Below are 26455 nucleotides of genomic sequence, written 5' to 3' on the forward strand. Positions count from 1 at the left end.
CCTAGATGCATCATCCATGCAAGTTTGGTCAAGGTAGGGCTTATAGTTACTTGGGAATGGACCTGCTCCTAAAACTTTAACCTGGTCACTCATCTGGAAAATCTAGGTTAGATCCAGCATCCGAAGCAAGTGTGGTAGTGTCCATCCCTAGATGCATCATCCATGCAAGTTTGGTCCAGGTAGGGCTTATAGTTACTTGGGAATGGACCTGCTCCTAAAACTTTAACCTGGTCACTCATTTGGAAAATCTACATCAGATCCAGCATCCGAAGCAAGTGTGGTAGTGTCCATCCCTAGATGCATCATCCATGCAAGTTTGGTCCGGGTAGGGCTTATATTTACTTGGGAATGGACCTGCTCCTAAAACTTTAACCTGGTCACTCATCTGGAAAATCTAGGTCAGATCCAGCACCCAAAGCAAGTGTGGTAGTGTTCATCCCTAGATGCATCATCCATGCAAGTTTGGTCAAGGTAGGGCTTATAGTTACTTGGGAATGGACCTGCTCCTAAAACTTTAACCTGGTCACTCATCCAGAAAATCTAGGTTAGATCCAGCATCCGAAGCAAGTGTGGTAGTGTCCATCCCTAGATGCATCATCCATGCAAGTTTGGTCCAGGTAGGGCTTATAGTTACTTGGGAATGGACCTGCTCCTAAAACTTTAACCTGGTCACTCATCTGGAAAATCTACATCAGATCCAGCATCCGAAGCAAGTGTGGTAGTGTCCATCCCTAGATGCATCATCCATGCAAGTTTGGTCCGGGTAGGGCTTATAGTTACTTGGGAATGGACCTGCTCCTAAAACTTTAACCTGGTCACTCATCTGGAAAATCTACATCAGATCCAGCATCCGAAGCAAGTGTGGTAGTGTCCATCCTTAGATGCATCATACATGCAAGTTTGGTCCGGGTAGGGCTTATAGTTACTTGGGAATGGACCTGCTCCTAAAACTTTAATCTGGTCACTCATCTGGAAAATCTAGGTCAGATCCAGCATCCAAAGCAAGTGTGGTAGTGTCCATCCTTAGATGCATCATCCATGCAAGTTTGGTCCAGGTAGGGCTTATAGTTACTTGGGAATGGACCTGCTCCTAAAACTTTAACCTGGTCACTCATCTGGAAAATCTAGGTCAGATCCAGCATCCGAAGCAAGTGTGGTAGTGTCCATCCCTAGATGCATCATCCATGCAAGTTTGGTCCAGGTAGGGCTTATAGTTACTTGGGAATGGGACTTGCTCCTAAAACTTTAACCTGGGACGCCGACGCTAACGCCGACGCTGACACCGACGGTATAGCATAAGCTCATCTCGACTTTGTAGAGGTGAGCTAAAAAAATGTAATATTTTCTTCTTTGTTGAATAAATCATCAACTGTGACAACAATGCCATCAAACACATGTCAAAGCAATTTCATTTGAAAATTATTTGTTTATATGCAATTATCAGTTTCCTTTTCTTTCAGCGGAGAATTTTCTTTAGTTCATACTGGTCTGATTGGGACACATCTAAAATAAACATCCCGACCTGAACATAGCAAGGTCATTTACTTCACATCTAAATAAATCTTATACTTTTAGTGATGTCAAATTCCATATCCATGAAAGTGTTGTAGCAAAATCCAAATAATTAAGACCTAATGGTTTAATTAAATTTTTAGACATACCCATAAAATTTACAATGGCTGCAATCAAACTGTGAATAACAAGCACAAACAAAGCATACTTTTTAAATGTCCTCTCTGTTAACCATAACATGTTATGTCAGCACTTTGCTGTAGATGTGACAAGCTGGAGTCTGACATTAATAACTCTGACCACAATGATGCTGTACTGACAGCTAAGCCTGATAGGAAGGCAAAACATTGGGGGTAAAGTGGGTACATGTTATTAGCCAGGAGAGTCATACTAAACAAGAATTATGTAGTTGTATTTGATTGCAGTGAAGAGAGGAACCCTGTTGAAATATATATTAGCTGAAAAAATGGATTTTAATTGAAAATGTGGGACAAAACAGGAATTACAAAAAATACTTTTAGTGCAACACAATAATGAGTTGTGTCACCCATTTAAAATGCTATCACTCATATACAACCATAGTTAAATGGACATAGGAGACTTGCTCCATTATCTCCAACATAAGGTAAATGTCAGTGACCTAATTCAAGAAGTGGTCCTTTATACTACAACACCTATCTAAATATAAATCAGATATTAGGGGAAAATCATACTGTGAATTTCAACTGAGGACATTCCATTAAAGAAATCATGAAGCAAGTAAAAGAAAGCTAAAGGTTACAATATCAACATTTGAGAAAACCTGTTCATATCCTGCAAGTACATTTCACTGTGGTACATACACATACTGGGTACTACTAAACAGAGAATCCTAGAGAACTCTAAAGAACCTTAGAGAACCCTAATGATTTTTAATTATTTATTGTCTGTAAATGAAATATTTATGTTTTAAATGACCAATATATTACACAAAAACAAAGTTAAATTTGAAAAAAGGATATTTTGCCACATTTATGTCTAATTTCAACTGAATACTAAATCCTTGATGACTTTATCATACATACATTGTGATAAAAGTATAATATTAAAGAAATGAATTTTATGAATATGTTTTACACCAGAATAAATTTCTTAGAGTTCATGATAACTTAAAAAAATAATTTGAACAATAACAGTAAAATTATGCGATAAAATTATTATTTTCAATAAACACAATTTTTGAAATTCAATCGAGATAGGGATGACATACAATATTTAACCATCTATTTCATTACGTTTTCAACTATTTTCAAGGGAAAACATTGATAAAATGATCTTATGAATATTTCACCATCTATTTCATTACGTTTTTTAACTATTTTCTAGGGAAAACATTAATAAAATGATCTTGTTATTGATTTTATACATAGAATATGATTATTAAAGTAAAAATCAACTCAATTATGCATGAAATTCAATTTACTTCATTAAATAAACGTTGAGTTCTCTAGAGTTCTCTGGGGTTCTCTGTTTAGTACATGTACTTTGTAAATAAAAAGAGCTAGGCCCACTTTATGCATAAAATGGCCCTGTATATAAACCAATTTATCCACTAACACAATATGTCCCTTTCTCAACATCAATATAAAGTAGAGACTTGGCGCTTTCAGTTTGTATATAAAAGTTTCCTCTAAAGAGTGCAGATACTGGAAACAGGTTGTGAGAAATTGCAATGTTCTTGAATTTTGCAGAAAACAGGTGAAATTGAGAACCTTCAACAAAGAAATAAAATATGAGCACACCCATCGATCCAAAAATTAAATCATGTTTTATAATCTTAATGAGCAGTTTTTTCATAATATATTTGCACGTTTTGGATCGGAGGTTGTGCTGTATACAAAATATTGAAATATAGCATCATATTTTGGCCATTTTTGAAGAAATATACAGGATATGAGAATAATGACGCAATTCATGACGTCATAATGCATTGAGTAGCAAGAAAATTACGTCATTTTTATTAGAAATTCAGTAACCAAGTGTTCGAGTGATATTTATGACCTTGTCGACTAAAACCATGCAGTTTTAATTTTTCAGAAATTTACAGAGCCAAAAAACGCCCTAAGTGGCCCTTGCTCTTTAAAAGGGAAAAAATTGGTCACAGTACTTTAAGGAGAATAGGTTAGTGACTTCTTTTATGACAACAAATCCAGAAATAATTTTCCTATAAATATTCATTATTACAGAATAGGTGCACAGGTATACTCTACTCTTTATGAAAGGAAATGATAACCATAATACAATCTTGAGAAATTAAGCTTGAAATAATACACAATTTCATTAATTGTGCACATACATCCATGCTATGACACAGACAAATTAGACTAATAGAAATTTTTTCCGCCCAGTGTCATGGACAGTCATACCAATACTGTGAACCAACCGCTGTGACCTTTTAATGAAGCCACCGAGGATGTATTACTCTTTTTCATCCACCTGTTAAATCTTCAGTATGGTGGGCACAATAAAACCTAAACTAATCATTGTGACTCAATTAATGAATCCAGGGAAGAGTAAACGTCCCTGGTGAAACTAAACCGTTTACATGCATGCATATTTCATAAAAGATATATATGCAGTGTTGCAAACTTACGTTCCTATCAATAATACCGATGGAACTTGCAGCATCGTATTGCTGACATCCGCAACTTCTGCGAATGCCATCAAATGAAATATCTTATAATAAAATGTTAAAGACACTCACTTTGTACATTGTGAATTGCAATTTCCGGATATTCCTTTCAATTTATCTTTCTTTGAAGCTTTTGTTGCAGTCCAAATGAGAACATCAATTTTATAAACATTGCAATAATAAACACGCTACCGGAAGTCAAGTGCGTTCTGGGGATAAATTTTCCCGCGCTTTTCATTAACTCGTTCGTTGAAAATATTTCAATTCGTGTATGTCGTGTGTATTGATCAACATTTCCTTTCCTGTCTACCGTGCACATCAAATGTGTAATTCAAGACATCTTATTGCCCATTAAGGCATATGAATTTAAGAAGAAAGGCTTAAAAGATCTTTTTTTTTATTTTTCGCTCAATCTGCTGAAAATCTGCATGTACTACATGAGGAACGTCAATGGCTTTTCGGCTGATTTTTTTCTTCGTGTGTGAGGAAGGGAAGGATTTCAATTTTATGATGCATGGTGGCAAGGGTCAACATTGGCTTTAATTTTCTTCTCTCGAAATGACTTTGATATGTTTTAAGAAGCTCAAATTCGAAACCCTCGAAATTTTAGAGCCACTATGACTTATAAGTATTTTGAAACATGTTTGCTAATTCATCCATAAGTTTTAATTTGGTTTGGAACTCGAATTGTGTTCGAGCTTTGTCTGTTTGTAGTTTGTAGTCATATGCTGACTGACTTACACACCGAATTGTCGACGGAATTTTTCCTTTATTTCTTGATCATGACAAGGAGCACGCGGCGGGTGTGACCGGTCGGCAGGGGATGCTCACTCCTACATGGCACCTGATCCCACCTCTGATGTTTTTGTAGGTCCATGTTTGCTCTGGTCCCGATTTGTATTGTTTTAATGGACTATGAGCTTGAATACTGTTCGTTATCTCCATATTTCATACTCGTATTTATAAACCGAATGAAATATGTATTCAAATTAGATAAATTGGGTAAATTTGCGCACATTTATTTCTATGGATTTGATTGCAATGAAATAAATTTTTGAACTACAGTAACCTCGAATTTGATGGGGACCAACGACTTTGATTTATCCGGGGATTCGAGATATCGGGGTAAACATGCATACTGAAAACGAATACATTGTTTGGGACTTCTCACTTCGATATACCAGTGGTATTTGAGATATCTATATTCGAGATACCAAAGTTTAACGGTATATTGTTTTGCATTTTTTATGCGTTATCATTATAATAAAGTCATTTTTGCGGGTTTGGAACTAAACAAGTAAATTCCAAATTTCACTCTCGTCACATCCTCGCAATGCCAGGGGTCCTGAATCAACACGATGCCGTGGCACCCTGGCCAATTTTATTCAATAGTTTTTGGGCTGACTGTAGCGAATTACAAATCTTGATTGTTTTTCTTATCTCTCAACCAATGACATTAAGCCATTCTATCATGGCTATGATAAACAGCTCAAATGTATTTGAGGTGTCAACTTAATCCTTTCTGTTTACTTTATCTAACTTTTTATGATTTCAAGCTTTAATTTGATTTCAATGAGAGAATCAAACCCTAAAATATCGAATGAAATTGGCCAGGGGTCCCACGGCAACGTGTTGACTCAGGACCCCTGGAATTGCAAGGATGCGATCGTCAGTGAAACCAACATTATTTAAATAATTCACATTGTCACAATTCATAATAAAATTTTTAAAAAACTTACTCAATAATAAATACAACAAAATTGGAGATACTATATGAGCACTGAGCAAACAAAATTATACGTACGGACGGACACCTCCATCACTATATAACCCCACCCCCACCCCACACATTTATCAAGCGGGGGTACGATAAAAACACAAATATTTATTTTACTACTAGTATATAATCACAACTGTATTTCAATGTAACGATAAACAAATAAAAAAAAACCTTCAAAGATAAATCAAAGGTAAATATCATTTAATTATATAAGAAAACATCTCAGGTCTTCAACATCCCGAGGAAGAATGAAGAGTTGCCACGTGGTTCTCTTGTATATGTGCATCATGTCCACAAAATCTGATTTTCCTGAAAACATGAACTCAGATTAAATGAAAAGGAATAATTTAATTTCTTGTTAAACTTTCTTTCTTTCAAACCGTCATTATCAACTACCTTTCTTTCCTTAATTCAATCAACTACCTTTCATTCCTTAATTCTAGACAATATCTATTACCAAATTGTATATTTTATTCACCTCCTAACCCTTTATAATCGTATATACAGACCAATAAATTCACTTGTTTTGAATTTTCTGTCTTCCGACAGCCATGTTGACTTACTGACGATATCTCGCCAGACGATATCTTTAAGATGTCTATTCTATAGCTGTAGAACTGTATCTTTGTGGTTTTACATTTTAGTCTTTGACCATAATGCTACAGTTCTGCAGCTATAATTGACCCTTCACCATAATCATCAAGACCATTACCCGCCCGGCTTCCCTGCCGACTGTACAGTAACGTATCTAACCACCACTTCGTGTTCGGAGCCGATAGCCTTCAACCCGTCTCCACGAACAAATCTGACCTTGACCCCGGTAAGGTCACCAATGTCTGCGTGGGCTACAAGGATATGTTTCTCCGTGGTATCAGTAAAATAAAATTGCATCAGGCTGTAAAAATGAAAAACTATTAAAATATTACCTCCATAAACATGTTTACATATTTTCACTTTCACGGATGTTAAATATTTTGATTCATACCGTGAAAATTTTAGTTCTTTGGTTTGCCCTTTCGTTCCAATGAGAGTAACAAAAAATTCTCCGTAAGAGTGTCCATTCATCGAATGAGAGATGACTATTTCCATCTCATACTCATGCCCTGAAGTTGAATGAATGCTCTTGTTTCGTATAACAATAATAAAAGACAGAAATCTGACATCAAAATCTTTTCAGTATTCTTACCACAATATGGAGAATGGGTGGAAGTACTGAGGTAAAAGACGCCATGAGGTGACGAGACGTCTGCGTCGTATCCCATCACTGTGCAACCGCCAGCAGGGCACCCAATGCACCGTCCATTGTCGAAATCCGCTAATGAAGCACACTGATGAGCATAAAATTTACAGGGTGAATTGATGGATTCGATGAAATATTCATGCGCTCTTCCATGACTGCATGACAATGATGTTGCTACAGACCCTGCAATTTCATTATGTCCACTTTGAAAAAATAAAGCAAACATGAGTGGTATCATTCTTCATTCAAAACTTTCCTCCGAAATATGGCTGAAATATTGCCGACTCGGCGTAAAACAACAATAATCAATCAATCAATCATTCAAACTTGAAATGTGCATTAGCATGATTTGTTGTCTTTCATAAATTTCCCTTCCCCGCCACCAAAAAGAAATGTATTCAGTGATATTATATCATCTTATTAGATATCCAGACTGTTTAAATCGGACCGTTTGTATGCCCCCCCCCCCCCATCAAGTTGCATCAAAGCATATACCAAATGCACCCTGTAGCAAACTGCTCAAGGCGCTTCCGGCCGGTTTTTCTGGACAGCCTGGTTGATATTCATCACCGTTAGGAAAGAAGTCGACATCTCCAACAATGTCACGTGTTCCATAACCTAACGTAAAAATACAAGGGGATATCAAGGTATAAACGTGTTATTGTAGCTTCTACTCGATATGTTTCCTCGTAATATCTTGCCTTTTGTAAATACGAAGGTTGTAGCATCCGTGTGGATGACGTCAACAAAGATAGCGTCATCTGGATCAAGTCGTCTGCTTACCGGTTTTCCCGAGAACATAGGGTCTGCTGGATCCAGAAACGTATTTCATTCAACTAGAAAAAATACTTTTTGAAATGTGATATTTAATGTAGATCAATGTGCGTTTCACTTTGAAAAGATATTACTATTATAATGTACCATATATCTTGAGGATCGTTTAAAATTAGATGCAATGAGGTACAAAAGATTCTGATCAGAAACGGATAATAATCTATTTGATATACAGTATACACAATGTATATGAGGTATAAAGTCTATTTGATATACATACAATGTACAGGTATTTGTATTGAGATATAAATCAAAAGGCAAACCTGTAATCCGCCCGATACGGGTAAGTGGATGGGCTGCTAGTCCAGCAATCTGGGCACCAAGACTATGACCAATGATGTGAACATCAGCGTAGTTTACGTGGGCATAGTCATGTAAATGTTTCAACATGGAGGACACTTCTGCTCCAACAAGATATACGTTACCTGCTGCTTGTTCGTATGGCATGGTTGCTCCAGAACCCCAGTCAACAACGATTACGTTAAAGTCGTCCTAAAGTTTAAATGAAAATGAAGTCTGCATGCATGAGTCTTCTTTTAAACAAGCTAATTCATAGAATTTGTGTCTCCCGCTTAGGGAAAAAAGAAGAGCATGCGCAGTTCGGGGGGGGGGGGGGGGATTTGTAGAATTATTAAATGTAGAATTATTAAATGTATACATATATATTGAAGGGGAAAAATGCCAATATGGATATAAAGATTTGATTTCTTATTCTTTAATATGTGTATTTATATATAATATTTATCACACTGTAATAATGATCATTATGTCATTATGATAACTTTTTTATTTCACATGTGCATGTTGAATACTATCATTTAGTAAATCCAAAAAAAAAAAATCAAAAAAAAAATTATGGTCCGGGATTTGAACCCGGTGTAACGACGAAAAGTGACCCCCGTAGAATATTGACCGGGGATCATTTTTCTATGTAGAAGTTTGCCCCCCCCCCCCACTTGTCAATATTCTACGTAGAAAAATGACCCACGTTTTCGTAGACATTATGGCCTTTGTGTCATTTTTCTCCGCGTGGATTGTAGAAAAATGACACTGTAGAAAAATGACCCTCTGTCATTTTTTGATATAATATGGTTTTGTAAAGAAATTTTTTGTTAGGCAAATACATAAGGGTCATTAAAATCACAAAGTCTTATTGTATGAAGTGTTCATTTCTAAAAGCTTTAAAGTTTAAATAACAAAATTAAAAGGTATTACTATACTTTACATAAATATAATACAAGGTGGTTTAATCCATCTAAAGGAAAACATAACGAGGCTATAATGATGTTCTTTGACTATTAGAACAAGAATGCGCGCTTTCTTTGATTTCTTTTATCACGTTTGAGGTTTTCCTTCCCTAATAGTACCAAATTCTCTATCCTTAAATTAATGTTCATCATGTACATAATACTTTGATATTAATTTAAAGCATTTTATAGTAGTAAAAGGATTTACTGAGAGAGTTTCAAAAATGTAATTTACTAAGCAGTAATTAATTAACAAAAATTGCTTTGAAGTCTATGGGGACAAGAAATTTTTTAAAAATTCAAATAATAATATCAATAAATATTGTGGTAGAAAGATGCATTAAACATTAGAATTAGAATTACAATTGAAAAGGGGTTTTTTTACCAGATAAGTTTTTAAGATTAATTTTTTTTATTAATTAAAAACAGATAACTCTTACCAAAATTCAAGATCATAAATTAGGACGGATCCCACCCTTCCATGCTTATAGTAATAAATGGGAATTATGTCTAAATATACTGAGTATTCAACACCTACACATCTGATATGTATTTAATTTCATTGAATCTTTTGCTATTAGGGATGGAATACCTTAATAATAATAACTTAAAAATTTTCAGTTTCCACAGTTTTAATTATCTAAATGTGCAAAAATCCAAAATAAGGTCTTCTTTCTTCTTCATAAGTTATTAGAAAGATTAACGTTTGAAAACTCTTCCCAATTAGTTTTAAAAATAGCGATTGTTATTTAGATGGGATACAACTTCCGGTTGGGGGTAGGATAAAACGAGAGACCTCCGAGTATTCCATTCCGAGGTCTCTGGTTTTATCCTTCATTTATAACCCCAACCGGAAATTTGTATCCCATCTAAGAGTCTTCATATGTATGGAGGAAATTTTCGAGGAATGAATGAGTGGTTTACAATAAAGAGGCTCGACCAGAGACGTCTGAAAGGATTTATTTGACAAGAAAAAAGTCTCTTAAGGAGGGATTCTTGTCTGGTTTCTGACTAGACGAAATATCCAAGTATATATGCTTGTATGTCTTATAAACTTAGCTGTAATGTATTTAAAAGATCATATTTTTCTTTACTCATCATAATCGTACAATTTTAAATAGAAATGGTAAACTGATTGTGAAATCCATAAGGGACTATATTTTTGGTGCAACTGCGGCGTATGAAAATATCTCCTTTTCTGCCTATCAAAATCGCTTACAGAACATTACATGTGGTTGATTTTTTAAATTCAAAGACTTTAAAAAATTTTGATATGTAACTAAAATTATAAATAATGCCCTAAAGTTTTAAAACATAGCAAATAAAAATGATTTTCTAAACAAACTACAATCTTGTTAGCTTTTGAAAGCCTCCAACCTTTAAGCAGATTTGAGCAAAAAACCAGTAAAAAGTGTTTTTTCTCTCTTACTAAACGGTCAAAGCTTTTTGTTTTTGTATCATTTTGTATTTTTTAATGACTACTTTACCATATGTAAAAATGAGAAATATTTAAATATAAGAAGTATATAAAAATAACTAATATATCCTAAAAATTAAGAAAAACAGAGGAAATCCGGATTAGCCAATATCTATTTAAGTTAAATAATGTCAATTAATCTGGTAGAATCGTCTGATAGACCCGATATGGTAACATCTTTTCGTGCAAAAAGAAAAACATTTTATCTTTTAAAATAGAAGTAGGCATCACATGATTAGCAACAGTAATTTTTTACTCTAAATGTCAAGGAAAAAGATAATGACCTTGACCTGACCTTGTTTCTAAAATAAAACGGTCAAATTTAATCTAATTGATACCATCACTTAGTGATATTGTCTTCTTGAAATCTATGAAAATTTCATTAATTTTTAAATACAAGAAGTATGAGTTGAATAAGAGAAGAATCCCTCCTTAAAGCGAACGATATAATTTTAAAGTAGGTTAATGATTGACATATGAATAAAAAAACGAGCTCGAAGCGGGGGTGCCTGAAATTGAATTAGGTACTTTGTGGTAAAAATAAGTAGGGATGCCCCGTAAACGAAACAAGTGCCTGTGGAATGAAGTCTTAAACTTCTTCTCATAGAAATATAGGGAAGATTAAATATGTGAAATATATAAATCTTAAAAATATCACACAGGACTGAATCAATATGCCTCTGACCTTCGATATCAGGGGCACAAAACGTGATTAGCTCAAAACCTTTACCAGTGTCTTTTGTTGTTTGCTAATGTCAACAAAGCCTTCACAAAATGAGGCTTTTTACAAAGAAAGAGGTGTTTAACTCAAGTCTATACACGGTACTATCATCTATCCTTCTCCCTCCCTCTCCCCACTCCTTCCCCACGCCTCTCTCTCCCACCCCCACTTCTCTCCCTTCACACCTCATCTCTCTCCCCTCCACACACTCTATCCTCTCTCCCCATGCTCTCTCTCTCCTTCTCCCCCCTCTCTTTCTCTCTCCTTCTCCCCCCTCACTTTCTCTCCCCTCTCTCCATCCTCTCCTTCCCCTCTTTCTTCCTTCCCTCCTGTCCTTCCCCTCTCTCTTCCTCCCCACTCTCTCTCTAACTTTCTCCCTCTCTCCCCACTCTCTCCTCACACACCATCTCTCTCTCCACTCTTTCTCAAATCCCACTCACTCTCTCCCTCCACTCATTCTCTCTCCCCCACTCACTCTCTTCACTCCCCCACTCATTCTCTCTCCCTCTCCCCACTCTCTCTCCACTCCCACCTCCTCTCTCCCCTCCACTCTCTCTCCACTCCCGTTCTCTCTCCCCCTCACTCTCTCCCCTCTTTCTCTCCACTCCCTCTCTCCCCCACTCTCGCTCCATTCACTCTTTCTCCCTCTCTCTCCCCACACTCACTCTCCTCCCCAATCTCTCCCCACTCTCACTCATTCTCTCCACTCCCACTCACTTTTTCCCCACTCTCTCTCTCATCCCCTCCCTCCCCACTCTCTCTCCCCCTCCCCTCTCTCTCTACTCCCACTCTCTCCCCCATACTCATTCTCTCTCTCCCCTCTCTCTCTCTCCACTATCTCCCTCTCTCTTTATTTTTTTTGTCCGTCTGACTCATTTGTTATTAGGCCTTGTGGGAAAAAAAAATATATATGCATAATACAGAGATGTTTCAAAGTTACTTACAATGAAATTAATGGAAAAAATACTTATTCCAGAATAAAGACAAAATTCTTACTGTTAGTAGAAAAGAAATTATAAAATGTTTATTCTTGATCTTTTTACTTTAAATTGGATTCGGCAAATTTGTTTATTTTTCAAAAACATGAATGTAATTTAAAATTATAAGGGCGATAAATCTAAGTTGGATATTATTTGTTGTACCGTTATGAAAAATAGATGTGCGGCTAATGCCCTAAATTATCCACATGCAGAGAGGAGGTCTATAAATATCCTTTATTTGATCTAGTATGTAATAAGGGTTTGACATTCACTATCCTTTTCCCTTGTAAGCTTTCAGTTTACTACATTTTCATAATTTTTATCTTGTTCATGTCGTTGCATATAAACGTTCGTTTGGCGTTTGTTCAAATATGTACTCTTAATAAAACTATGTATAATCTTTACTTGTTGCATGGGTTCTACTCTGCTAACCATAGATTTCTACATGTACTAAACGGTTTTGAATGGACAGTGTTGAATGATTAACCGTTGGGCTATCAATGTAATTTGAGTAAATGTTCACCTTATTACAGGTCCTAGAAAAGCTTCTGGGAAAATTAAAATCATTCACGTAGGTAATAGAGCCATTCAATCAAAAAAAAAAAAAAGAAAAAAAGAAAAAAGAAAGAAAGCCAAGCAAATTGTGGGCTTAAAAAATTGTACCAAAGTTGCCTCTGTCGCGCGTAGGAACCCTCCTCAATCTACATGTACTGTATACATAACATTATAGAGATAAAGTTTATAAATTGTTAAACACTTGAAGTAAGCATTTGATTCTAAGTCTGATGGAAGAATTTAAGAAGGAATGCCACACCATTTTTTTCATAGATCTTTAAGACATCCCCTTTAAACTATGGTTTCAGCATTAAAAGGCCGATATTAGCATAGAAAATGGAAAAAAAGATTTTATTTGCAAATAAGATGTTTTAGAGTTAAAAATTTGCTATTAATAAATGCAGAAAATGAATATCTAATAAAATATGTAAACAAGGCAAGCTGGACATTTTAATTTTTTTTCTAAAAAAATAATTTATGAAAATAAAACACAGTATTTGCGAATATTTTTGAAACCTATGAATAATTTCAAAAAACAAGTCACAGCTACAATGAACATGCTAGACAATCATTTTTTTAAAAAGAAATGAAAATGCCAAATTTTAGAGAAATTATTTTTTTTTTAAATTTTGGCCAATCCCGATCGAAATTTAAACTGATCCCAATCAGAATTTTATAATAATTGGAAATAGTTGACAATCAAATAGATTTCTTAGAGGTAAATACATAAAGAGGACGATAATTATTATTTTATTTATTTTGTGTTAATTTTGATCGCGATCAGTTTCATTTTGATCGGGATTGATCCAAATACAGCTACATGTATATTAAAATAATTATTTTCCCTTAAAATTTACTTAGGCATTTTAATGTTTACAGTTGACTTTCATTTACTGTCACAAGTGTCTAACAAGGGTAGGGACTTCTATTATTCAATCTGCATTTTGAGTGTTAACACTTATTATGGAGATATTATAAAAATGTTAACATTGTATATAATGATATTGGTGATCTAGAAGCGCTTGTATTAAAAATAAATAAAAACGGGAATAAAGTATTCAAATATCTATTATAATTTTTATCTGGCATTTTAAATAATTTACTGTAAATGAGTTCATTACTACATGCATATATTTTATATGTTATTCCTATAGACATTTTTTATAAAGTTAAACAAAATTTTTAAAAAATCAAAAAATCAGAGCATGATTCGAACACTTTCCTCAATAAACGGGCCCTTTAATAGCACTTGGCTAACCACTAGACCACGGAGTCACACATAGATACCCATTTAAATAGCATACAGTTCTCTATATTTAGCAAGCGTATTTGGACTTAGAATTTTTTAATACCAGAGTGAAAATTTAAGTAAGTTAACTTAATTTTTTATGTAGAGTGGGTCTTCATACCAAATTTTTGCAAGTGTAAAAAACAACATCTTTCCTTTGCCTTTCATTAATCGTTCTCAAAAAAAAATGGTACGATGACCCACTCTATTTAAAAAATGTAGTTATATCATCCAATTTATGTCAGTTTTTGTGAAAATTGAACGTGATGCCATTTTGTTGTGTTAATCAGAATCATTTTCGCTGTTACAGTATTCAGGTTTTGTCAAATTTGTATGCAAATGATAATAAGCATTACATTAATACAACAAAAAGTGAAATTTTTGTAAAATGAATTTATTGATTTTTTATCGATCGTTATGTAGGCATATGGCTCGGGTTATCCCCTTAGCTTCTTTAGCAATTTCATTTCAATTTCTTTCAAAAATATGATTGACTAAAATATTCTCCCTAGTTGTGACTAGTTTTATGAAGATTTTATCCATAGGTACAAAAAATATTTACAAATTTTGTGTTTTATATTCATAAATAATATTTAATTTAAAAAATTAAAATGTCTGTCCAACCTCTCTTTACACATTTTATTAGACATTCATATTATGCATTTATTAATAGCAAATTTTAAGCCATAAAGCATCTTTGATTTGAATATATTTTATTGTCTATTAACTTTACAAATGGGATTGGGCAAATTATTACGCTCTTTCCCTACATATAAATTATACCAAACATATTTACATATATGGGTTTGACATAAATAAACACAGAAAAACATAATAATCAGAGGAACAATATTCAATTTAATATATTTCTTATATAATACACAAGCTGTATAGAATTCGTAAAAATTAATAATTGTATCAACCAAAACAACCTGACTTTTTAATAAAAGTTTGTACAATAGAAAATAGGTATTCATTTTCAACATAGTTTATAAACGTTCGATCTCCCCACAGTAAAGTCTGAGTATCAACAGTATGTAATTTTCCCATTTGCAGAAATGAGTCAAAAATTCTTTTCTGGCCTCTGTATATTTTTTGCATGAAAAGAAATAATGATGAGTAACCTACACTCTTCCACAAGAACATAGGGGGCTCAAAATTACATTACATCAAAAAAAAAAATAGCTATTAAGCACACAGTAGTGTCGAAGTTGTTGTATGTAATATATTTAAGCGTCGAATCCCGTAACTGAAATAAGAGGGTGGCTTAGGTTTACTGTAAGAAATGGACTTTTTAAAGATAGACAATGAGGAAGAATTTCTTACAATAAGAGGTAATGAGTTCAATTCTTCAATAACAAGGGGGATGAAAGATATGACTTATATGTTTGCAATCTGCATTTAGGTATGTTATAATCAGTTAGATATTCAGGAACTTGGTTATTGTAGTTAATCTGGTATTTTTTCTTCTTTCATGTAATGGTTCCCATCCAGTTTCAAAGTATACTGCATCTTTAGAAGCTAATAGAGTTAAGAGCTAATTTTGTGCTATCGCCTACATTACATCCACCCCACACCAAGGAAGCATATTCTAATTGGGGTCTAAGAAAGGTTGTGTACATGATCGAGTGAAAGAGTTTTCCGATTTACAACAAATTTGATCTTTTTTAATATGCATCTTTGCAAATAATTTTTTTTTCATTTTCTCAGAGAAAATACCCCAAAATCGTATTAAATAATTAAGAGCTAATATCAGTCTTTCAGTGCTACAACCATAGTTTAAAAGGGATGTCTTAAAGATCTATTAAATAAAATTTTGATGTGGCATTCCTCTTTAAATTATGAAAAGGACTGGGGGAGGAGGCAGAAAACATGTTAGAAATTCTATAACTGCAGTGCATGATTTGTAGACAAGCCAAGGCCATCTTTAAAAAAATGTTTTACCCTCTCCCGACCGACTGGCTAAAATGGCCCGACTCAATTTTTTTTACCTCCAGAAAACAAAATATTTTTTTCTTTTCTCACCCGTCCACATGTATGTTGAAATTTTCTTGGGGAAAAATTACCGCGTATCATATCTCATTTCTAAAGGTTTTTTAACAGGTTTTATTATATAATATTGTGAAAAAGTAGGGGGTCAGATTTCTATGGGGGTCATTTTTCAGCGTGAGAGGAGTCGTAGAAATACCGGCCTGGAAGGGTTTGAAATGACCCAACTTGTCGTGGAATATTGACCAGGATCATTTTTCTTAGTAGAAATTTGACCCTCTGGTCAATATTCTACAGGGGTCACTTTTCGTCGTTACATCGTTACCTCTCACTTGATAAGCAAGAATCATACCCCTAGACCACGGAGGCACTTGATTTTACAGCAAATTAAATGCAAACATTAGGTCACGTATAATGTTTATATTCACATTATTGTCAAAATTTTACACAATACATGGTGTCTTATTTAGCCTTTACTAAACAGTTCTATACATGTAGATGTAATTAGAATATAAAGTCCGCCGACAACCTCAAAAATCTTCGAGACTGTCTGTTCCCCTTAATTGTCCTCCTGGTGTTTTTCTTTGCAGGATTGAACATACATTCTGTTAATACTATATATCTATTCTTTTACATGCAGTTGTAAAATATTTATTTATGTATATATATGTTGTATGTACCTCTGACGATTTAATAGATATGATTTATACTTTATGTCCCTCATGTACCATGTTGTATGGTTTGAGTGAATAAACTGATTGATTGAGTTATGGTATAAAATTTCATTGCAAAAGCTCAAAAGCTTCTTGAGATATCGCCCGGAAACGAAAGTGTTACACACAGACGGAATGTATGAATTTACGACCTTGAACTTTGACCTTTTGACCTCAAAATCAATAGGTGTCTTTCTTAGGCCACAGGGAGTTGTTACGTAAAATTTCATTGCAAAAGCTCAAAGGAATCTTGAGATATCGCGCGGAACGAAAGTGTTAAAACAGATAAAATTTCTGAATTTATGACCTTGACCTTTGACTTTTTGACCTCAAAATCAATAGGGTTCTTCTTTAGGCCACAGGGAGTTGCTATGCAAAATTTCAAAGCTCAAAGGGTTCTCGAGATATCGCGCGGAAACGAAAGCGTTACAGTCAGACAGATCGAAATACAGACGGCCGGACGGCCGGACAGACAGACCCAAATTAATATCCCCCACTTTCAGTGAAAGCGGGGGACAAAAATAAGAAGGACCATTTAGGCGGATGTATTACCTTTACTAACAATTCGTCCTTTGCTCTCATGACCCAATCCGTTCTTCCACTGTTCAAAAAGCCGTGAACAAGAATCTTGGTTTTCTTGGTTGCATTGACATGATGTGTGAAGGGAGCAATGTCAGGAGCAAATATCTCTCCTTTTAAACGAAGATTAATGATGTTATGTTCTTTATTACAAATAAGATCTTCAGTAAAGAACTAAAACTATAATCGCGTACCTCCTGTCTCGGCTACATGAAATGCATGCGCTCTCTGGTACAGACGGAAGCGAGTGTTGACTATGGACGGTTTCTGCGGAGTCTTAAGATTTCCCTCTGAGTGGAAGCAGCCGTACGGAATGTAGCAGACGAAGCTCCGCTTCTCCACCGAAGCAAAAGTGGAAGCAAAAACCAAGAGGCACGATAATAAAAGAACAGGAACCTTCATAGTAGTTCACCATCTGGGACAGTTCTATATATACAGGTACGAAATCACTGTTTTATCTCAAAGTACATTTACTATGCTTGATAAATGTCTGGGATCGCCTAAATAGTTCATTGGGGTTATTTAGAACATTCACTTCAAATTTTGGCTGCTAGTATTCTATAATCTATAATCTTATTTATGCAAAGATGACAAGATAACTTGAAGGACTTTGCTGAGGATAAGAATATGTGTATAAGGGCATCTGGCATTTTCAAGAGTACGAACCTTGTATGAACATTTGACATTATACCGGAATACCGGCCGAGTACTCTTTTGCAATAATTTGTTCATATGTGTGAGGGATGCAATCACTTTATGTTAAATAATTTTCTTAGTTTCATTTCAAATTAAACGTTATATGAATAAATCGGATTTATAGAAAAAAAAAATACAAATACAGTTTCATAGAGATATAGAGTATATGATCAATTAGTCAAAATCACTACAGATGAGAATTAATAGATTTGGCCGACCAAATTTTATGAGTATTCTGAAGAGAAAGAGAGAAAAAGAAACAGCATTCATCCCAAAATAGGGCAACTTCTATATTCTTGCTGAGTTTCCGAATTTCGGTTTCTAGATTTCACAAGATTATTTGTTTCACATTGTTGACAGTTGTCACGTTCCAACTGTTGTCAACTGTTGTCATGTTTTGATTGTTGTTGACTGTTGTCATGATCTGTTTGTTGATAGCTGTCATCATGATCTGTTTGTTGTCAGCTGTCATCATGGTTTGATTGCTGTTGACCGTTGTCATGTTTTGATTGTTGTCAATGGATATCATATATTGTTGTCGACTGTTCTCATGTTCTGATTGTTGTTGACTGTGGTCATGTTCTGATTGTTTTTGACTGTTTTCATGTTCTGTTTGTTGTCAACTGTTGTCATGTTCTGATTGTTGTCGACTGTTGTCATGATGTTTGTTGTCGACTGTTGTCATGTTCTGATTGTTGTCGACTGTTGTCATGTTCTGATTGTTGTCGACTGTTGTCATGATGTTTGTTGTCGACTGTTGTCATGTTCTGATTGTTGACTGTTGTCATGTTCTGATTGTTGACTGTTGTCATGTTCTGATTGCTGTCGGCTGTTGTCATGTTCTGATTGTTGTCAACTGTTGTCATGTTCTGTTTGTAGTCGATTGTTGTCATTATCTGTTTGTTGTCGACTGTTGTCATGATCTGCATGTTGTCGGCTGTTGTCATGTTCTGATTGTTGTCAACTGTTGTCATGTTCTGTTTGTTGTCGACTGTTGTCATGTTCTGATTGTTGTTGACTGTTGTCATGATCTGTTTGTTGATAGCTGTCATCATGATCTGTTTGTTGTCAGCTGTCATCATGGTTTAATAGTTGTTGACCATTGTCATGTTTTGATTGTTGCCAACGGATATCATATATTGTTGTCGACTGCTGTTATGTCTTGAGTGTTGTCAACTGTTGTTATGATCTGCTTGTTGTCGACTGTTGTCACGATCTGTTTGTTGTTGGCTGTCATCATATTTTGATTGTTGTTGACTGTTGTCATGATGTGATTGTTGTAAACTGTTGTCATGTTTTGATTGTTGTTAACGCTTGTCATATATTGTTGTCGACTGCTGTCATGTCTTGATTGTGTCAACTGTTGCCATGGTCTGCTTGTTGTCGACTGTTGTCATGTTCTGATTGTTATTGACTGTTGTCATGTTCTGTTTGTTGTCAACTGTTGTCATGTTCTGATTGTTGTCGACTGTTGTCATGATGTTTGTTGTCGACTGTTGTCATGTTCTGATTGTTGTCGACTGTTGTCATGTTCCGTTTGTTGTTGACTGTTGTCATGATCCGTTTGTTGTCGACTGTTGTCATGTTCTGTTTGTAGTCGATTGTTGTCATTATCTGTTTGTTGTCGACTGTTGTCATGATCTGCATGTTGTCATGTTCTGATTGTTGTCAACTGTTGTCATGTTCTGTTTGTTGTCGACTGTTGTCATGTTCTGATTGTTGTTGACTGTTGTCATGATCTGTTTGTTGATAGCTGTCATCATGATCTGTTTGTTGTCAGCTGTCATCATGGTTTAATAGTTGTTGACCATTGTCATGTTTTGATTGTTGTCAACGGATATCATATATTGTTGTCGACTGCTGTTATGTCTTGAGTGTTGTCAACTGTTGTTATGATCTGCTTGTTGTCGACTGTTGTCACGATCTGTTTGTTGTTGGCTGTCATCATATTTTGATTGTTGTTGACTGTTGTCATGATGTGATTGTTGTAAACTGTTGTCATGTTTTGATTGTTGTTAACGCTTGTCATATATTGTTGTCGACTGCTGTCATGTCTTGATTGTGTCAACTGTTGCCATGGTCTGCTTGTTGTCGACTGTTGTCATGTTCTGATTGTTATTGACTGTTGTCATGTTCTGTTTGTTGTCAACTGTTGTCATGTTCTGATTGTTGTCGACTGTTGTCATGATGTTTGTTGTCGACTGTTGTCATGTTCTGATTGTTGTCGACTGTTGTCATGTTCTGTTTGTTGTTGACTGTTGTCATGATCCGTTTGTTGTCGACTGTTGTCATGATCTGTTTGTTGTCGACTGTTGTCATGATCCGTTTGTTGTCGACTGTTGTCATGTTCTGATTGTTGTCGACTGTTGTCATGTTCTGACTGATGTTGACTGTTGTCATTTCCTGATTGTTTTCAACTGTTGTGATTTTCCGATTGTTGTATTTAATGTTTACGTCCACCACAGTAAAGTCCACAAATTTGAATATATAAAGCCTGAATACGTAACTTTCTTACAAAGCCCAGGACCTTAGAGACAATAAAAATAATTTTGTTTGTTGATAATTACACAACAACTATACAACAGAAATACGTTTCCGGACAAGTCCAGGACATGTCGGCAGAGATGCTAAGATCGGTAACAAAATCTACGAGTGGCTCAGTTGATGGAATGCCAGGGTGGCCATCGAAGAATATCACACTACTCACAGCAACATTATGTCATGCTCAGGGCATCTTACAAAGTCTATTAGTAAGAGAACGCTAAGAAAAAAAATCAACAACAACAACAACAAAAAACCCCCACAAAAACAAAAACCTACATATTTCTTATCAACTTCTCTTCACATTATAGGATACTCATTAATGTTCTGGCATTTTTAGGTTTGCATATAAACAACATATACATTACAACATATACATGTACATGCACTAGACATTGACTATTCATATTACTAATATATTTTGATTAATAAAACACTATATTATTAGCCGGTGTTGATTCGAATATGGTATCAATGCTTAGGCATAACACGATATATCGGACGATACATAATGAAATCCATGGCATTTCAAAACAACTTTTAATTCTCTTAAAACGAATACTGTGGTCATTTTACATCGTAAATTACATCCAATCACCCATTGTAAATGTCTGTCATTGAGGTTCCTAGCAACCTGAGGTGGAGTGCAGGGCTGCCACGTGGTTTTCATGTATATGGGCATCATGTCCACATAACTTGACTTTGCTACAAAATTTGTAACGAAAATTTCAATTAGAAGTTGAACACTACATACCATACGACCATCTTTGTTGACGTTACAAGAGAACCAAGAAAGATCTAATGACTCTGTCTTATAACAGCATAAAGATATTGCCAACATCACTATCCAATACTCAGAGTTCATGAAATCAATTGAAAACATACCCGTCTGCATTTTCCGTCGGTTCCACGGTAACGTATCGTACTATCACTTCATGTTGGGAGCCAGTGGCCTTGACACCGTCTCCACGTACGAATTTGACCTTGATACCGGTGACATTACCAATATCTGTATGTGTGACAAGTACGTGTCTCTCTGCCGAGTCGGTTATGTAGTACTGCATTTTCCTGTTTGGGGTAGTGTTGAAAATATACGATACATAAGTAGGAATATAAAAAAAAAACTAGAAATATGTCCACAGGACATGAATGCCCCGCCAAGGGTATACTAGTATTAGTAATGCAACATGAAAATTTGTATAAGTGTATGAAATTTGATGAGAATATCTTGAATAGTTTCTTTAAAATTGAAATCTAAGAAGTTGGATATAGATGATAAATTCTCACAAAATTATGTACAAGTGCATAAGCTTACATAAATATATCTTAAATGAATTCTTTAAAACTAAGCAAAATGCAAATTTAAGAAAAGTGAGATCAAGGTCACAGGAAAGTTCAAGGTTGAAATTTTTGATGCAGTTGAATAGTTCACACAAATATGTATCAGCATATTAAGTTTGATAAAAATATTTTGAATGGTTTATTTAAAACTGAGCTAAACACTAATTGAAGATAAATGAAGTTAAGGTCAAAGGAAAGGTCAAGGTCAAAAATGTTGATGCAGTTGTAAAGCTTACATCAGTATGTATTAGCTTATGAAGCTTGATAAAAATATTATGAATGGTTTCTTTAAAATTGAGTTAAACACAAGTTGATAAAAGTGAGGTCAAGTTCAAATGAAAGGTCAAGATCAAAAATGTTGATGCAGTTGAATAGCTCTTTAAGTATGTATCAGCATATGAAGTTTGATAACACTATCCTAAATGGTTTCTTTAAAACTGAGCTAAACACCAATTTAAGAAAAGTGAGGTCAAGGTCAAAGGAAAGATCAAGGTAAAAAAAAATGTTGACGCAATTGAATAGCTCTCATCAGTATGTATCAGTACATGAAGTTTGATAAAAATATCTTGAATGGTTTCTTTAAAACTGAGCTAAACACTAATTTAAGAAAAGTGAGGTCAAGGTCAAAGGAATAGTCAAGGTAAAAAAAATATTGATGCAGTTGCATAGCTCTCATCAATATCTATCAGAATATGAAGTTTGATGAAAATATCTTGGATAGTTTCTTTGAAACTGAGCTTTGAACTGAGCTAAACGCAAAGCGCAACGGAAGGACAGACGGAAGGACGGAAGACGAACAAGACAAACAATATATGCCACGGCCATATTCATGGCGGGGCATAAAAATACGTTCTTCCAAAAGCAAATTGCCAGCTTGGGGAACTGATTTTTTTTATTTATACGGCTAATTATAATGATGAGAAATGGTATTAAAGGTCTCATATAAGCTGTTTCCTTTCCTTACCTTGAGAATTTCAGTTCCTCGCTTTCTCCTTTCGTTCCTTGTAGTCTCACAAAGAACTCTCCATAAGAATGACCATGCATCGAATGAGAAATTACTATTTCTACATAATATTCGTAACCTAAGGAAAAAACAAAATATTGAAAAGAATCCTTTTTTTTTCTTCAGAATGTGCACATGAAAGACGGCTCATTTCGAAATTGGGGATTGTTACAGGAACACGACGTACCACAATAAGGTGCTTGAGTGGAGGTGCTCAAATAAAAGGCGCCACGAAGTGAAGTGTCGTCTGCATCGTATCCCATCACAGCACAGCCTCCGTCAGGACACCCCATACACTTGCCTTCATCAAAGTTCGTTATGTTTGAACATTTGTGTGCAAAGAACTTGCAGTGTGATTTGATGGATTCGATGAAGTACTCGGTTGCCCTACTATGACTGCATGATATCGAATGGGTGAGAGATCCTCGCGCTGTGATATATCACCATTTTGTTTGAATAGTTGCATTTTAACAACTGCAAAGATTATGTGCTAAGAATGACCTGGTATCTGTAAATTAAAGAGCAAGGCAATATATACATGCACGTTTATAGATTGATTACAAACTGTATTGACAACTGAAGAGATAGTCAATCTCTAAGAAGTAGTGATTCAATGTCAAGATCCATTGTAAAGGATTCAGAAAGAAGTGAGCATTAGAGGCTTGTACGGGTATCTATAGGTAGATTACCTAAACCACCATGGAGCAGGGTATACAGAGCATTGTGACCCGGATCTTCGGGGCAGCCTGGTTGATGTTCACCGCCGTTGGGGAAAAAGTCGACGTCTCCTTCAATATCGTGTGTCCCAAATCCTGCAAAATTGCATTTTATCGAAGAAACTGAACTGGTGCATGGTCAAAGACATGGCGCTATTTAATGAGCTTTACCATGGGGATCTGGGTAAAAGAAAACAAACTGCAACAAAATTGTCTTGCCTTGTGTGTATGCAAAATTTGAAGAATCGGTATGGATGACATCGACAAAAGTTGCATCATTTGGGTCAAGATGGCGGTCCATAGGTTTGCCAGAATACAGAGGGTCCGCAGGATCAAGACCTATAGTCCAAAAATAGCGATAATGTGAATTTAAGTGACTATTGTCTGTACATGCATTGTATGCAATAAAATGGATGAAGGTGAAAAGAGATAGAACGATTAAATGTGTTGTAACATTTAATTGTGAAATTAGCATTTTTATTACAATCCACGATTATGTCTACGACGTAGCTCTTTGATTTCATGAAGGAAATTAAACCCTTAATATATAGCATTACTAAAATGTGTATAGTTTCTTAGACCCTTAATATATAGCATTACTAAAATGTGTATAGTTTCTTAGAACTTCACTATTTGGTCAGTTAGTTGAAACGAATAATGATTCCACATGTTGGTCAGTTAGTTGAAACGAATAATGATTCCACATGGAGGAAAAGAAAATTATCAACCAGGTTAAAAAACTGTATATTTAACGAGACCACGTGTTGCTTAATGAAATATCACACCTTGACAATAATACTGATATTAATTATAACTGAACAAACCTGTGATTCGCCCAATTTTATTGATTCTTTGACCAGCTAAGCCAGCAATCTGGGCACCAAGACTATGACCAATGATGTGGACATCAGCAAAATTAATATGGGCATGATCGTGAAGGTACGAAAAGAGGGACGCCACCTCGGCTGCAACCAAGTACCCATTGCCTGCTGCTTGTTCATAAGGCCACTTTGCCCCCGTACCCCAGTCTACGGTGATAACGTTAAAGTCCCCCTGAATTTGAACAAGAATAACGTTTGTTAATTTGCCTGACGGTCGCACAGCTAAGAAGAACGTGTTGTTTTTCAACTCGTCGAAAGTCCCGAGATGCCGCAATGGTTGCCCCCAGTAGAACCTAAGTTCTACATGAAAAGACAGCGACCACAGTGGAAACAAGGGTAAGGCAGTGTTCTGATTGACGAACAATTCTATTGGGCTAAAAGACTGTTAGATTTTTTTTTTACCTTTTTTAATAACTCATCTTTTGCACGCATGACCCATTGTGACCTTCCATTGTCAAGAAAGCCGTGTATAAGAACCTTCGTTTTTCTGGTCGCGCTGACATGTTGAGTAAAGGGGGTTACCTCAGACTGCCAAGAAGGTCCTTAAAGAAAAGCCATCAATCAGGAGGGAATTTTAATACAACGGTAAAATCATGGAGACATGTACAATTCAAAACTCATTTGATACATATGACTGTTATACTGTTAGTTTTTAGTTCGGCAAGGCAAAGATGCTGGTATATTGGATGCAAACTTTACGAACAAAATGACTATTACATTAAAAAGTCCACAATAACAGTATCATACCTCCAATTTCATTAATATGGGATGAATGTCCTCGCACATACAGTCTATAGTACGTATTTACAACTGAGGGGCTTTGGGGAGCTTTGAGAAGACCATCTGAAGAGAAGCAGCCGAATGTTTGGTAGCAGACGGTGTTCCGTTTTTCAACGGAAGCAAAAGATGACGTCACGAGAAAGAGGCAGCAGAAGCTGATCGATTTCATAGCAGGAACAAGTCGATGGAACAAACTGTCCTTATCTTTGATCAAATGGAATTTTATCAGTTGCTTCATGTTTATAGATAATGAAAGTACCGAAATATATACATGTACTACTACATATCAGCATGTCAGGTGAAGTTCAGTACTCACGCACGCTTTAATTAATGAAAAAGGACTTTAAGGAACGATTATCTTTCGTGTTATCTTAAATTTTTAATGACAATATTTACATCCTTCCAGTTAAATCATTCAAAAATTAGTTCATAAATACACTGATGATAGGTACTGGAAAGGGAAGAGTACTTACATAACCTAAAAGTAGATATACAAAGCGTTTTTCATCTGGATTTTTCTTTAGCAAATCGTACCTTATAAGCAAATACAGTGTTTGAAGATTCGGCTTCAACTAGGATTTGGGCGGTTCCTGTCTTCATAATATTATATCTATACCCAGTTACTTGTGCCGACTATCGAAAGATTTTTTTTCAATTAAAAGGCAAAGGGAAGATAAAATGATACAAAGAACAATGTTCTTTTTAGTACTTGACGGAAAATTATTTATAACATGAATATCATCATGTGTTATCTCTGTAAACGGTCACGAAAGTAGTGCAATTTGACATGGAAGGAAATCTTAACCTAAGACCACAGGTGACCTGATCTAGGACCATACGGGAAAACAGAGAACGACAGGCAAATGGCCAACTTGCTCACCTGGAGCATTAAAACTATCAGAGTATGGTTT

The 26455-nt window shown here is 35.3% G+C and overlaps 2 protein-coding genes across 2 annotated transcripts; both read right to left on the reverse strand.

Moving 5' to 3' along the window:
* Positions 1–6180: 6180 nt before the first annotated feature.
* Positions 6181–18784, reverse strand: LOC133202966 (pancreatic lipase-related protein 2-like). The gene is made up of 10 exons (XM_061338817.1): positions 18632–18784; positions 17781–17982; positions 17560–17699; positions 8300–8529; positions 7905–8023; positions 7699–7821; positions 7150–7386; positions 6949–7066; positions 6676–6858; positions 6181–6272 (listed from the first exon to the last, which is right to left on the reverse strand). Exons 1-10 carry the CDS (start codon positions 18782–18784, stop codon positions 6194–6196), a joined length of 1584 nt encoding a protein of 527 aa, XP_061194801.1. The 3' UTR covers positions 6181–6193.
* A 2626-nt stretch (positions 18785–21410) lies between these two features.
* Positions 21411–25739, reverse strand: LOC133202591 (inactive pancreatic lipase-related protein 1-like). Its single transcript, XM_061338429.1, has 9 exons — positions 25512–25739; positions 25167–25306; positions 24708–24936; positions 24103–24222; positions 23857–23979; positions 23355–23591; positions 23129–23246; positions 21709–21891; positions 21411–21528 (listed from the first exon to the last, which is right to left on the reverse strand). The coding sequence occupies exons 1-9, from the start codon at positions 25711–25713 to the stop codon at positions 21450–21452; spliced, it is 1431 nt and encodes a 476-aa protein (XP_061194413.1). The 5' UTR covers positions 25714–25739; the 3' UTR covers positions 21411–21449.
* Positions 25740–26455: the final 716 nt, after the last annotated feature.

Source organism: Saccostrea echinata, unplaced genomic scaffold, assembly GCF_033153115.1.
Source record: "Saccostrea echinata isolate AGI-Se365-2 ecotype Australia unplaced genomic scaffold, CSIRO_AGI_Sech_v1 ptg000047l, whole genome shotgun sequence".
NCBI classification, from domain to species: domain Eukaryota; kingdom Metazoa; phylum Mollusca; class Bivalvia; order Ostreida; family Ostreidae; genus Saccostrea; species Saccostrea echinata.